The 13430-nt window shown below is 41.5% G+C and overlaps 1 protein-coding gene across 1 annotated transcript in view; it reads left to right on the top strand.

Annotated features, from left to right (window-relative positions):
- The window catches only part of etfdh (electron transfer flavoprotein dehydrogenase), a 32613-nt gene that overhangs the window by 2590 nt on the left and 16593 nt on the right, over positions 1-13430 (top strand). Inside the window, exons 3-8 of the mRNA XM_079557277.1 lie at positions 1607-1836; positions 2670-2751; positions 2823-2941; positions 6681-6758; positions 6918-7064; positions 12382-12522. Of these exons, the coding sequence (XP_079413403.1) occupies positions 1607-1836; positions 2670-2751; positions 2823-2941; positions 6681-6758; positions 6918-7064; positions 12382-12522 (797 nt within the window). The remainder of the gene's footprint in view (positions 1-1606; positions 1837-2669; positions 2752-2822; positions 2942-6680; positions 6759-6917; positions 7065-12381; positions 12523-13430) is intronic.

Genomic DNA, 13430 nt, shown 5'->3' with positions numbered 1-13430 from the left:
AAGCTCGGAGGCGTCTCCAGGAGGTGGGGGCGTTCCTAGGAGGACTCAGGCAAACCTATCCCTAAAATGGCCGCCATCAGAGTTTTTACAGATTACTCAAAAATATGCGAAATTGCCAAGGCAACACTTCAGGCATATTTGTAATGAGGGAATGACATAATAACATGATGTAAAGCTTGAAAAAGTCGATTTTGCATAATACCCCCCCTTTAAGATTGAAGTGAATTCACACAAAATGTAACAAAGTGCTGTTACTGGAAAACAAAGGAGTGCAGGATAAAAATGCCCACAAACACAAGTATTGAAAGTACTGCGACACTTGAAAAAGTATCGATACTTGGTATTGCGATCCAAATCCGATCCGATATTTTGTCCCAGCCCTACGAAACACCCATATTTGTTACTAGCTCTGAGAAGTGTTTGCAGTTTGCTCAGCTGGAGACGCATGTGGAGTGTAGTGACTGCAGCTCAGACGAACACGATTCTCCTGAAAGCACTTCTGATTGGCCGGCAGCCTAAAGATGCCAGGCTTGATGATTCTGATTGGGAAACATGTCTTTCATTCAAAAGCCGGTTAGGTTATCGCCTTTAATATTGTTTAAACAAAAATCGAATATAAAATACTGTAGATGCATATGAAATAGGCTTTTGGCGAGGCTGCATCTCTCTGTAGAAGGAGCACTGAAAAAGTCATTAATGTAAAAAAAAAGCCAAATCACCGGCAATGGAATTGGTCTGCAGTTGTCTAATGTCTGAATACTTGGCAAATTATGCTTGAAGATTATCTATGAAATGGCACTTTTTCATATTTTATTGACGTGGTAAGATTTCATTGCATTTCATTGCTGCCTCTTGGCCAGGTCACTCTTGTAAAAGAGATTGCAAAACTTAATGAGTTTTTAACTGGTTAAATAAAGGTTAAAGGTGCATTATGCAACTTCTTCGTAAGTGGAAAAAAAAACTGTTTATGTTTGTGTGTATTTGACCTTGTAATGACCCAGTATGAGTGGTCAGCATGGCACCTTTACTTTCCATCACAGTGGCCTCTAGGACGCCCCAGGATCAAATGTTTGGAAGGTTTTCTCTGCTGACGGAGCCTTTCACCAGAAAACCTACGAAACAATTGATCCTGGAGCGTTGTAGAGACCACTGTGATGGAAAGTAAAGGTGCCATGCTGACCACTCATACTGGGTCATTACAAGGTCAAATACACACAAATATCACTTTTTCTTTGGCATATAAAGTTGCAGAATGCACCATTTTAAATGTTAAAAAGTAGACTAAGTTAAGGTAATCACCTATTTACACTCACCAAGTATTTTAGCTAACATACTTTTGTATAATACTGTATACACCTGTTGAGTATTTTAGTCTTACAGCTTAAACTGTTGTGTGTGTTGTTGTTGTTGTTGGGTGGACATAGAAAAATTATTTTGGGCGCCTCAGCCTTGATATTTAACATTTTATAATTAGACTTTTGAGCTTATGGGAGTGGGAATAAATTATTAAAAAAGTGAGTTTCAGATTTACTGGTTAAAAATATTGAAAAATGAAAAATACAAAAAGTGCTCCCGGGAAATGTCCTGAATGTGATTTTTGGCTCAGGCATGGAGATGGAGCGCTTCGCGGATGAGGCGGACGTGGTGATCGTGGGAGGGGGCCCGGCCGGTCTCTCGGCCGCCATTCGCCTGAAGCAGCTGGCCAACGAGCAAGAGAAGGAACTCCGGGTGTGCCTGGTGGAGAAGGCCTCGCAGATCGGAGCGCACACTCTGTCGGGGGCCTGCCTCGAACCCAGCGCTTTCAACGAACTCATCCCTGACTGGAAAGAGCGAGGGGTCAGTTCTGTGCTTTTTCACCATTTATTTGTTTTTGCATCCATATTGTTTCTACTTTTTGTTTCTAGTTATTATAAGACAGAGCACAGTATATTTGCAACAGAATGAGCAGAATATTGATATCACAATAACAAAACGTGTCATGTAGGGATGTATCTCGGGACGTTTTTTCTGTTAATGGGAGCCTTTATTACTTAAGAATCAGTTAGAGACTTTGCACTTTACTAATTGCCCGCCCAGCACAGCTGAACAGCGCCTCAGAACTCCATGTTACAAAGATGGGTTTGTGAGATCGCGAGGTAACTGTGGGGTTAAAGCTGGTTTAACAGTAGTAGATCTCAATGGCAACACTTAGTGCATATCCTGCATTGATGCCGGTCCATTACAGCGGGAAACGTCCGAAGCCTGCCCACATTTTCTATCAGGCTTCTGCAGCGAATAGCGAATTAACGATGCTGCATCCATGTTTTTTACAGTCTATGAGTAGCTACCACCTATCCATTTATCCTCATGTCTGGGCTAGTCTAGAAAAAACACCTTTGTAGTGAATGGCCTTGCGCACATGGTTCTGTTTTTAATGGTAAGAGAAACTAAACCACCAGACAAGAAGAAAATGCACCCTCCACTCACAAAAAGTCTCCTGGCACCCTCTAGCTGTGAGGCGAGAACACTAACCACTGTGCCACTGTGTCACCTCACCGGAAGAGCACTGTGTTGCGAAGCCCAGTTTAGTTTACTGTGTGACCTAAGAAGTGGCTGATCCTCAGTTGTACTGTGTAAGTAATTTTCCATACATGTATATTCATGATCTAGTATCTTGTGTTTTTCCGCAGGCTCCCCTCCATACTCCGGTGACTGAAGACATTTTCAGCATCTTAACAGAAAAACACAGAATACCTGTTCCCATGTTGCCAGGTAATAATTACAAATAATGATAATACAAAATAAAGTTGACCTGAATGACTTGACCCGATTGCTCTGAGCAGGGCTGCCCATGAATAACCACGGAAACTACATAGTGCGGTTGGGGAACGTGGTGCGCTGGATGGGGGAGCAGGCCGAGGAGCTCGGGGTGGAGATTTATCCGGGATATGCTGCATCAGAGGTAAGAAAGATTCATGGCGACGTCTTAAATCTTCGGACTGGGGTGCCCATTTTGTTGTGAGGAAGAGCTGGTATGAGCTGCACAGACGCTGATCTGTGGCCCTACACGCTGTATACACTTCAGTATGCGGCCCTGCACTTTGGTGGGGGTAAATGCCATTATTTTTCTGTGCATTTGCTGATTTCAAGAGCACTAAGCTGCCCAACTGGGCGGGATGTTAGTACAAATCTTTTCAGATAAACCACAAGAAACGTTCTGTAGCCTTTTGAAAGTCTCAAGGGATGAGACTACACACACAGAGCCATCATCTGCATGCGCCATCAACATTTAAGTGGACATGTCATGCAGGAGCTTAAAAATATTAAAAACATTATTGTGGGTGTCTCAGCTTTGGTATTTTAATTTGAAAATATGCCCCAAAAAGGATTAAATAGTAAGATCTTGATTATGGGCTTTAAAAGTGTAAAGGACAGTTTTGGGTTTGAACAATGTAAATTGTAATCATGAAGTACAGAGCGAGACACTGACGCTGTAGAATAAGAAACAGCTAAATTTAACTTCAGGTATGTCTTTGACAAGGTAACGGTAAAACATGGTTTAAACCTCAAGAAAGTCGAATTTGCATGATATGTCCACTTTAAGGCCCATATTTCAGGAATGCTTAGATAGGAGCTTGTTATTAACATTTCCCTGGTTTTCACTTCCTGTTCAAGCTATAAATGCCTGCGATGATATTTTTACATATTGCATCACAAAACGTGGTCTCTGTCAACCAACACCGCGTTGCAGCCGCTCCAAAACCTGTGCAAACAGGCTCTCAAAATGGTAGATAAAACCTGTCTCATACCACTGCTGTAACATTGTTACTTCACAATTTGGCACTGCAGCCCCTCAGAGAGGAGACTGCACTGTGAACTTTAGGTGCTCGACGTTTGGATTGCTTCTCTGTCACAGCTGCAGGATGAGGAACTCATTATCTGTTGGAGAGTGTATGACTTTGTAACAGTTTAAATGTAAGTAGAAGAAATGGTTGAAAGACGGTCAGATTTGTGATCACCAGCACAAACCTGGTAATTATAGTATAGTATTATAGAAAAACTGCAAATAATACGCAAATAATTGAGTTAGGGAATCTCCAACTGGCAGCTCGCCAGGCCTATCTAGGGAGACTTTCTACTAGGGATGAGTATCGAACCCCGGTATCATAACGGCCCCCTCACGTGTGCCTGTCCACCTGAACCGATAAGCTCCAGCCTTCACGGTCTTCTAAACGGGGTCACTGTACTTCTGTGCTAATCTCACGAGCTCAAATAATCACAAAAAAAATTCCTCTCTCCACTCTCATGGATGCGTTCGCTGCATCGGATCTGTTCATCCCCGCTGCCCCGCACAAGAGCGCGCGGTGTCGGCCCATCCCCGCGCTCTGCCACTGCCCTGTCTCCGCTCTGCAGGCGTGTGCGGCGAGAGAGGTGCGCGCGGGAAAGACACGGCGTGTTAGACATTCAAGACGTGCTTATTCTCCTCAGAAACCCCCGGAGCTGCTGCCGCTAACCCGCTGTAAACTGCCAAATGTAACGACTTCGTCTTTCAGAAATACTCGAACTAAACGCTTTCGGACAGTCTATTTTTATACAAACTGCACACACGGCAGCATGTACGTGCACATGCGTGTGCGCTCACACGTGCACGTCAGCGTGAGCCGCTGTCGACCGACTGGACACAAGCTGGGAGGCAGATGACTGAAGGCTGCAGCTCCAGTCTCGTTCACTAATTTACTGCACAAGTTTCATTTGGACTCAGACCCCAGAGCTACAAGTATTTTAACTCCCATAGCCTATATTAAGTGTATGCGCAAATTGGAAATAAAATGTAGAGTAATATACAGTATATATAGGTCAAGGATTAATTAAGGCCAACGTATACAGTAGCTTCTGTCTGATAATACCGATAAGAGTCCCGTTAAAGTACCGGATCAATAAGGAGTATCGATAAATCCTTCACGATACCCATCGCTACTTTCTACATCTCTGTACGCTTGATAAGTCACATTTTAGATGCATATTCTCTTTGTTCTGAACATGCTGACCACAACATGTGAACAGTTGGGTTAATATTGTAAAGTATAGGGACAATTCATTGCATTTACACAAGAGTCTGTGAAGCATAAGTAGCTCCCGGACGTTTTTGTTGTGTTATAAAGTAGCTCCCTGGGTAAAAAAGGTTGGAGACCACTGCAGTAACTTTTGTATTTAGACTGTTTTTAGATGCTTCTTCTGCCGGTGCTTCTGGTAGATGCTTGTGGTGTGTTTTATCTGTATTATACATTATACATTATACTGTGTGCTCTCATTCCACTCCATATAAACCTGGTGACGCTGTCTCTGCCCAGAGACTACAGATGTAGCTATCTCTGGTCTGTGCAACACATTTGTTTGTGCAATGTCCCTGTCAAATAGATACATACATAAATGAATAAATAAACGGGGCAATGTTCAGCTTATTGTGCAAAAAGGACATTCTTGGTCTCTCTCTTACTTTTCCGTTGTCCTTGGTGTTTATATGATCCAAGTCAGCAGCAAAAGGCGCTTTAGTTTCCAGAAATGAAGAAATTAAAGTAAGAAAGCAAAATGGCTCCGCAGTGGTGCAGAATTTCAATTGACTTGAGACTTACTTCTCAAGACTTGACTTGACTTTTGTGACTTGAGACTTAACTTGGACTTGAGGCCAACGTCTCCACGACTGGCTGTAACATTATATTGTTGATTTGAGTGTAACTGCTGAAAGACAACAGGGTTCATTGTGTAAAACCAGCCATCTACGTATGTTTACATATGGTAATTAGCCACATGCTTTTTCGGTTTCCTGACACACATCTAATCATCACAGCGGGAAAAGGCAGGGGAAATGTGTGTTTCTTTGGATGCGTTAAAAGATTTCTACAGTGAGTGAAGATAATGAGTTTCATAGACTTTGACGTTCAAAACAATGGTCTGCAGCTGCGGCGCAGAGCGGCCTCCAGAAGTACGACGCGGGATTAGCTGGATTCATTGACTTGATAATTCTTGGGGGTAGTTCAATGTTCTAAGGCGTTCACACAAAAGTTACAGCTGTTTTACGCAGCCACACAGAGCCCAGTGACAGCGGGACTGAAGGCTGTGCGGAATCTACTTTGAGCAGGGGTGAAACCGAGTATACAGGGGCCGGGGCATTAGAGGGGAACCACTGACAGGAAAACTCAGAAACTAACAGCAATAGAAATATTATTTATCGTTTAGACTGCAGGGAAAAACAGCTCATGTATAAAAGACATGTTTAAAAAGAAATACAGCAATTTTGTGCATAGGCTGAAGCATTCACAATATTTTTTATTTTATTTGATTGTTATTGAATATTAATTACACTTTAAATCCAAATCCATTACATGTCAAAGTTTGATTTTAGCCAAAATTTTTCGAAAATGGTTATTCTTGAGGAAGCACTTTTTTAAGTAGATTATAAACACATTTAGAAAAGAAGAATTAATAGTCTAAAAGTGAAAATTAGGCTTAGCGCTGACGTTTGCGCATTGAGGTGATTTGGCGGCGAAGGCAAGACTCGACTTACTTGGGACTTGCATTTAGTGACTTTTGATTGATTGATTGATTGATTGATTGATTGATTGACTCCCACCTCTGATGTTGACCTCTGATGACAAATTGTTTTAATTGTATTTATTAATTGTATTTATTTTGTGTTCCAGGTTCTGTTTCACGAGGATGGAAGTGTAAAGGGAATTGCTACTAATGACGTAGGCATTGCCAAAGATGGATCCCCAAAGGTACAGTAAAACTATCATAAATTTGAGACTGAATAATGACTTTTTAATGATCTTTTGTCAAGTGTCCATTTGTTTAGCTTTCAGTGCCAGTCCTGATATTCCCCGTATAGGCCTCATTTGCACTTCATGACTTTATTCATGCCTTCTCTTTTGCTGCAGGATGTGTTCGAGAGAGGCATGGAACTGCATGCTAAAGTCACCATTTTCGGAGAGGGCTGTCACGGGCACTTGGCCAAACAGCTTTACAAAAAGTTCAACCTCCGAGAGAACTGTGAGCCACAGACTTATGCCATCGGCCTGAAGGAGGTGAGACCGTGTGCTTTCCCACTGCAGTGACAGACACATTTATGCACTGCAATGAATCCAAAATAGATACCTCTCTAGTAGACCACAGCAAAATCCAGCCTATACTTCCGCCATGGATTGTCAGTTTATGTGATATGTTTTCTATAGAATGATGATTTCATTTAAGTTCAGGCCAGATGTGTGGACTTGCAAGCCTTGATTTGAAACTTGCTCTCAGGCTCAGAAAGTCCAACCCAAGCCTTACCATGGCCTAAGCTTTCTGCATTTGATCAAAGTTTCACTGACAGAATGTGTGGTGCCAGCCACTCTATTCTTGAGTGTCCTCGAGTTGTCCAAAAATCCTTTCCAAATCCTTTGCTCTCTGTGTGAAGGGCCATGTATTATTTAGGCTTTGTAAATACACTGTCACACTTTGCTGCTATAGGTTACGTCTCTTTGTTGATGAGGAGTGTGTAATACCAGTAAACCAGTGGTTTCTCTCGGGATAAATCCAGCTTGAGCTATTTTTATCTGTCATTTATTAACCTCTCATATATATTTTTTGTTTAACGATATTAATAATGTTGGGAAATAATCTGAAATTGCAGGATAAATGGAACTAAACCTAAGCCCTATTCGCACGGGATTAGTTTTACCTAGGGACCACATGCGATTTGTAATAATCACGGAGAATGTCTGTGATGTTAATCCTGTGTGAATGCGTTATGTCAGTGATTTGTGATGTAAAAATTCCCCCGCAAATTACCTCTATATTTTGCTGAACTCCGAGGTCCTGTGATAAAACCAATGCAAATAGGCATGTCTGTGATTTGGACAGAAACGGAGAGGATCCGACACGTGATTAGGCTTTTTTTGTTTCCTGAGCGCATTTTTATTTACTTTTGATGAGGAGTGGAGGCGGCATTAGAGAGTTTAAACCAGTGGTTTCGTTTGGCATAATTTATTTTGACAAACAGCGTTGTAAAAAAAACCCCGCACTGAGCTGTTTTTATCTGTCATTAATTCAAGTCTCATTACATTTGTTTTTGTTGAGATTTAGTTATAGAATAAGAATCCAGAGATTGCAGAATAAATTGAGCTAAACTAAACAAAATTTCAGAACGCAATCATAAAACACGAATTTTGCAACACACGCGTTTTAAAACTCGTGCGTAAAAGTCTCATAGGACGAGTTACTCAGAGCCTCCTCTGCTCGTCAATATTAAGCCTCAGATTTCAATATTAGAAATATATTATTATATAATATATAATATAATATAATATATAATATATTATATTATAATATAATATATTATATATATTATATTATAATATATTATATTATAATATATTATATTATATATATAATATATTATATTATAATATTATAATATATATAATATATTATTCAATATTAGAAATATATTATTTGCATTTCCTCATTTTCAGCTTAATGTTGAAACACAGAGGGCCAACGGAGCGATATTCAGTGGTTCCAGCGTGCGTCATTGATGCTCCCTTACCTTCGCCTCTCTCCCCTCTCCCTCCGCTCTCCCTCGCTCTCTGGGCTTCGTGTATTTTATCCAAAGTCCATGCGCTCTCAGCTACGACGTTAGCTGCATCATGTCGGCCTTTTAGCTTCAGTCAAAGGCTGTTTTAAAGTCAAAATGCCTTTTGTCTTTAAAAATGCCTTTTTAAAGGCATTTTGTTCAATGCCTTTGAACATGTTGGTGCGCTTCAGAGAGAGCCAGGCTGCGCTCAGAGTGTATGTCACTCCAACTACACATTTACAACCAACTACGGTTAAACACATTTTACGGAGAATTGTCCATGGCAAGAGACTAAAGCAGGCTTCACAAATTCATTCAGGTGAAAGTTAATTTTACAAAGAAGCGCTTTGACGTTATATCCAGGAGATGTCTGTCAATTTCAACCAGAATCTCAGGCTTCCCGTGCGAATGCGCCACATCAAAAGCAGACGTTGGGGGGTGATTGTTTTATTATATGGGGTCCCTAGATAATGCTTTTCCCGTGCGAATAGGGCTTTAAAACATCATTTCTGAAGAGAACCGTTGAACATGGATTTTTCATTCATTTTTACATTTGTGCGACTTCTTCAGGGCATCATCTGCTCGTCAATATGAAGGCTCATATTTCACTATTACAAATGTAAATTGGAGCTTATTATTTGCATTTCCTCAGTTTTAACTTAGTGTTTAAGAAACACAGTGGGTGAATCGTTCAGTATCAGTATTAAGCAGTTCACATTGTGCGTCTTTGAAGCCTGATCTACACATGCTCGGTCTTACCATCATGGTGTGCCACGCCGCCGCCTCTCTCGGTTTATCCAAGTCAATGCGCTCTCAGCTCCAATGTAGCTGAGCTTTAGAGAGAACCCAGAGGCCGCACTCCGAGATAGAGCAGTGCTGTGTTTGGACTTTAACGGCTTGTTTTTTAATCCGTCAAAATGACAGACGGCCGTCAAAATGTTCCGTCGAGGCTGAAAATATTCCGTAAATGATGTAGAATTTTCTATTAATGTAACCTCTGTAATAAACTATACATTCAACAAGCCCAACACAATTTTAAGACCCTCTATTCGGTTTCTCATGATTCAGCCACAAAAGTTGTCGCTCCTTTCATCCGTAATGGACTAGTAGTGGGCACGGTGATTGTCTCATCTGTAAAAGAGTTTGAAAAACAAATGCACATTTAATGAGTTAATCAGATTATTACTTTATATGGTTAGTTCTAAAAAGTTTTGATGCATATGTTAAAAGGTGAGTTCATGTAGTTGGTGATTATATGAAAAATAAATGCAACCTTTGACATTACATTTATTCATACAGCAGATGTCAGACGGCATCCTCTAATAAAACATCTGTTTTTAATTAGCACTGTTTTCTAAGTCAACTTCTCAGACAGCTGTGCAGTCAATGCATATTGCCTTTTGAGGGAAACGCGCTAAAGTCAAAATCATGCACTGCACAAACACAACAGCCTGGAAGATCAGTTTGGAAAGAGATATAAGATAATGCTCGGTTGCGATTTTTGGCGCACTGCTTTGTCTCCGCATTTGTAAGGTCCCATTCAGTGCCTTTCTGCACTCAGAATGCATTCAAAGCCTTAATTGAGGTGCTTAGAAATACGTACAGTCTTTTACATACAGTACATCATTTTAAAGTGAGCATATGCAAACTTGAGGCTTAAAAACATCCTTTCGGGCTCTTTATCATTGAAATGTTGCTATATATTGACGTTTTATGATTTGAAAGAATGTACGGGTAATACAGCGATGACTACAGTAACAGGAGCTCCCTGTGTAGGCAGCAGTGGGAATGACACATGAATACAGAAGCTTTAAAGGGATATTTCAGGATTTTTGACATAGGGCCTCATATCCTAATTATCCAGAGTGTTTTTGATTTCTGGACATTTTTTTTTTATTCATGCAGTCCTTATGTTTGTAGAGTTTAGTGGTGCTACTGCTTGGCTAGTGCATGTCTATGATGACTAGTAGCCTGCATTAAAAACTTCTTCAAAATCATGGGGTCGTCCTCCAAACGTTACCATATCTGATTTGTAGAAAGCTCCTTTGTGAATTCCACTTGTAGTAATGCCGGCCGCAGGTAAACAAACTACTGTAGATCCGGTCACCTAGCAGATCACACCGCCGCTGCGTGGCTTACAGCCAGGAAGCTGATGCTGCTGAAATGTTCTTTTAATTGGGAAATGGTTTTATTTATTTTTTAATTGGTCAACACAGACATTTATATCGGTAGCCTGGTGTGGTTTAAAGGTATACCGTGGTATTAAAATGCTGCGGCATCACTACCATGAGGCTTCCCTGTCTGACGGTATTAAAAATGCGTGTTTTATTTTATCATGCTATTCCTGCCAAAAAAAGTTGCGCTCCGTGCAAACCCCGCAGTCCCTTTCTCCTCCGCTGCTCCTCACCTGACACCGCCGCGCAGTCCCTCTCTCTCGCCCGTCTGCCTGTTGAACACGGCCCGTAGCATCCATCCATCCATCCATTTTCTTCCGCTTTATCCGGGGCCGGGTCGCGGGGGCAGCAGTCTCAGCAGAGATGCCCAGACTTCCCGATCCACACACACCTCCTCCAGCTGTTCTGGGGGACCCCGAGGCGACACCAGGCCAGCTCGGAGACATAGTCCCACCAACGTGCCCTGGGCCTTCCACGAAGTCTTGTCCCACTAGGACATGTCAGGAACACCTCCCGCGGGAGGCGGCCAGGAGGCACCGGAACAGATGCCCGAGCCACCTCAGCTGGCTCCTTTCGACGTGAAGGAGCAGCGACTCTACTCCGAGCTCCTCCCGGGTAACTGAGCTCCTCACCCGATCTTGAAGGGTGCCCCAGCCACCCTGCGAAGGAAACTCATTTCGGCCGCTTGTATTCGCGATCTTGTCCTTTCGGTCATGATCCAAATCTCATGACCATAGGTGCGGGTGGGAACGTAGATCGATCGGTAAATCGAGAGCTTTGCCCTCCGACTCAGCTCCCTGAGTCGGGGCATAAGGACTCCATGAATTGAAAAATTAAAAATATTTCCAGAAATCAACACTATGAAATGAGGCCCTATGTCAAAAATCCTAAAATATATTTTGTCAGCTTGAACTTCATGCAGCGGGTGCAGACCGACTCAGAGCATCGAATTATGGGCTTTAAAAATGCATAGGAAAGTTTTGTCGATAATCAAGAATGTACGGATTGGAGCGCTTTAGTGGCAGAAAAAGAAACGTCCAAAGTGACCGGGGATTATCAAAAAGAAGCTGTACATATATAATTTATCTGAAACGACAAGGTCACTCCCTTTAAGATAACTTGGATCAAATCTTGGATTTTTTTTCAGTAATTGCTTTTGATCCTTTTATTTTTTCTACACCAGTAGTGCCTAAACTTTTTTTTTTTTAATCATTTAACGATACCCAGCTCTCGTTATTTGAGCAGGTATCCATTCTTAACAGTCTTGTTCACACACATGGAGCATTGCGATCCTTCCACACATATCGGTTGCCTTTTTGGATGAATTAATGATATTTTTGATGCGGTTGAATTCTTCCATATCAAGCTATAAATGCCACTTGAGATTGACGTTTCGATTTAAACCTCGGCTTTCCATTCCAGTGCCATTTTTAACTGCACGATATAGTTTTCATTTAATTTCTTGAAGTTCAAACTTACTGGTTCAGAACTGATAAGCTATCAGTCAAAGCGCCTACCTCCAATTATTGTGGCCAAAAGCCATGTTTATAATACGCAGTTCCGCATGATATGACAACAATAACGCGCTGTGTCTTCTTCCTTTCTGCCCTGAAGGTGTGGATGATTGATGAGAAGAAGTGGCGGCCTGGCAGAGTGGAGCACTCGGTGGCCTGGCCCCTGAACAGACACACGTACGGAGGCTCCTTCCTCTACCATCTGAACGAAGGGGAGCCGCTGGTCGCCCTGGGCTTCGTGGTGAGTGGGCGCCAAGTTTCAACCACCATTTTATTTTGTCATATTGTAGGTTTCCTCATATTGTAATATAAACATATGGTTCTTAAAGAGTAACTAGATCAAGCTCAACTTTATTTCTATAGCACATTTACAACACCCAGTGCTTCACGTAAAAAATAGATAGCAACTATAAATTTAGAGATACAAAAAAACAAGGCACTATAAAACTCTAACGTCAAGAATAAGGAAACAGAAAATACCGTGGGAGGAAAAGTAAGTACACTGTTTCACTGTTTCACAATTTCTCACATTTCTGCCTAAATTAGGCATAAAATGTGGTCTGATCTTCATCAAAATCATAAGAATGAGTAAACAATGTGCTTAAACTAATACCACCCAAACATTTACATTTGATCATATTTTTATTGGCCATAACATGTAAACAGTGTGGAATAAGTAAGTGCACCCCCTGAATCTCACTGAACTGCAGCAGATTTATAAAGAAGAATGGTCCAAGTTTCATCCTGATCGTTGTGAGCGTCTAATCTGCAACTACAGGAAACTACAGGGTCAGCAGCTATTTCATACAGGGGTTCACTTACTTATTGTACGCTGTTGTGAATGTCTCAGGTCTTTCTGCAAAATATCGGTTTCAGAGCGTGGTGTCCCACACTGGTCAGCTCCTTCCTCCTCCTCCCACAGCTCCATAACAGTCTTTCACCATCTTCTGGGAAAAGCTTAGCAGACCAATATAATGCATCTTATGCTCTCGTGAACGAATATTATGCAAACATTCATCGGGAAAAATTTGACTTGATTAAGGTTGTGTAGAGCAAGTAGGAGGTAGTAGTAGTAGTAGTCTAATCAAAAGGTCAAAAAAGAAGCCTGAGGCACTCTTTTGTACGAAAAATAATTAAAAGTCCTTTAGG

This window comes from Gobius niger (assembly GCF_951799975.1).
Source record: "Gobius niger genome assembly, chromosome: 5".
Taxonomy (NCBI): Eukaryota; Metazoa; Chordata; class Actinopteri; order Gobiiformes; family Gobiidae; genus Gobius; species Gobius niger.
Note: the sequence above shows the minus strand (reverse complement) of the source record. Positions and strands in the feature narration are given on the sequence as shown.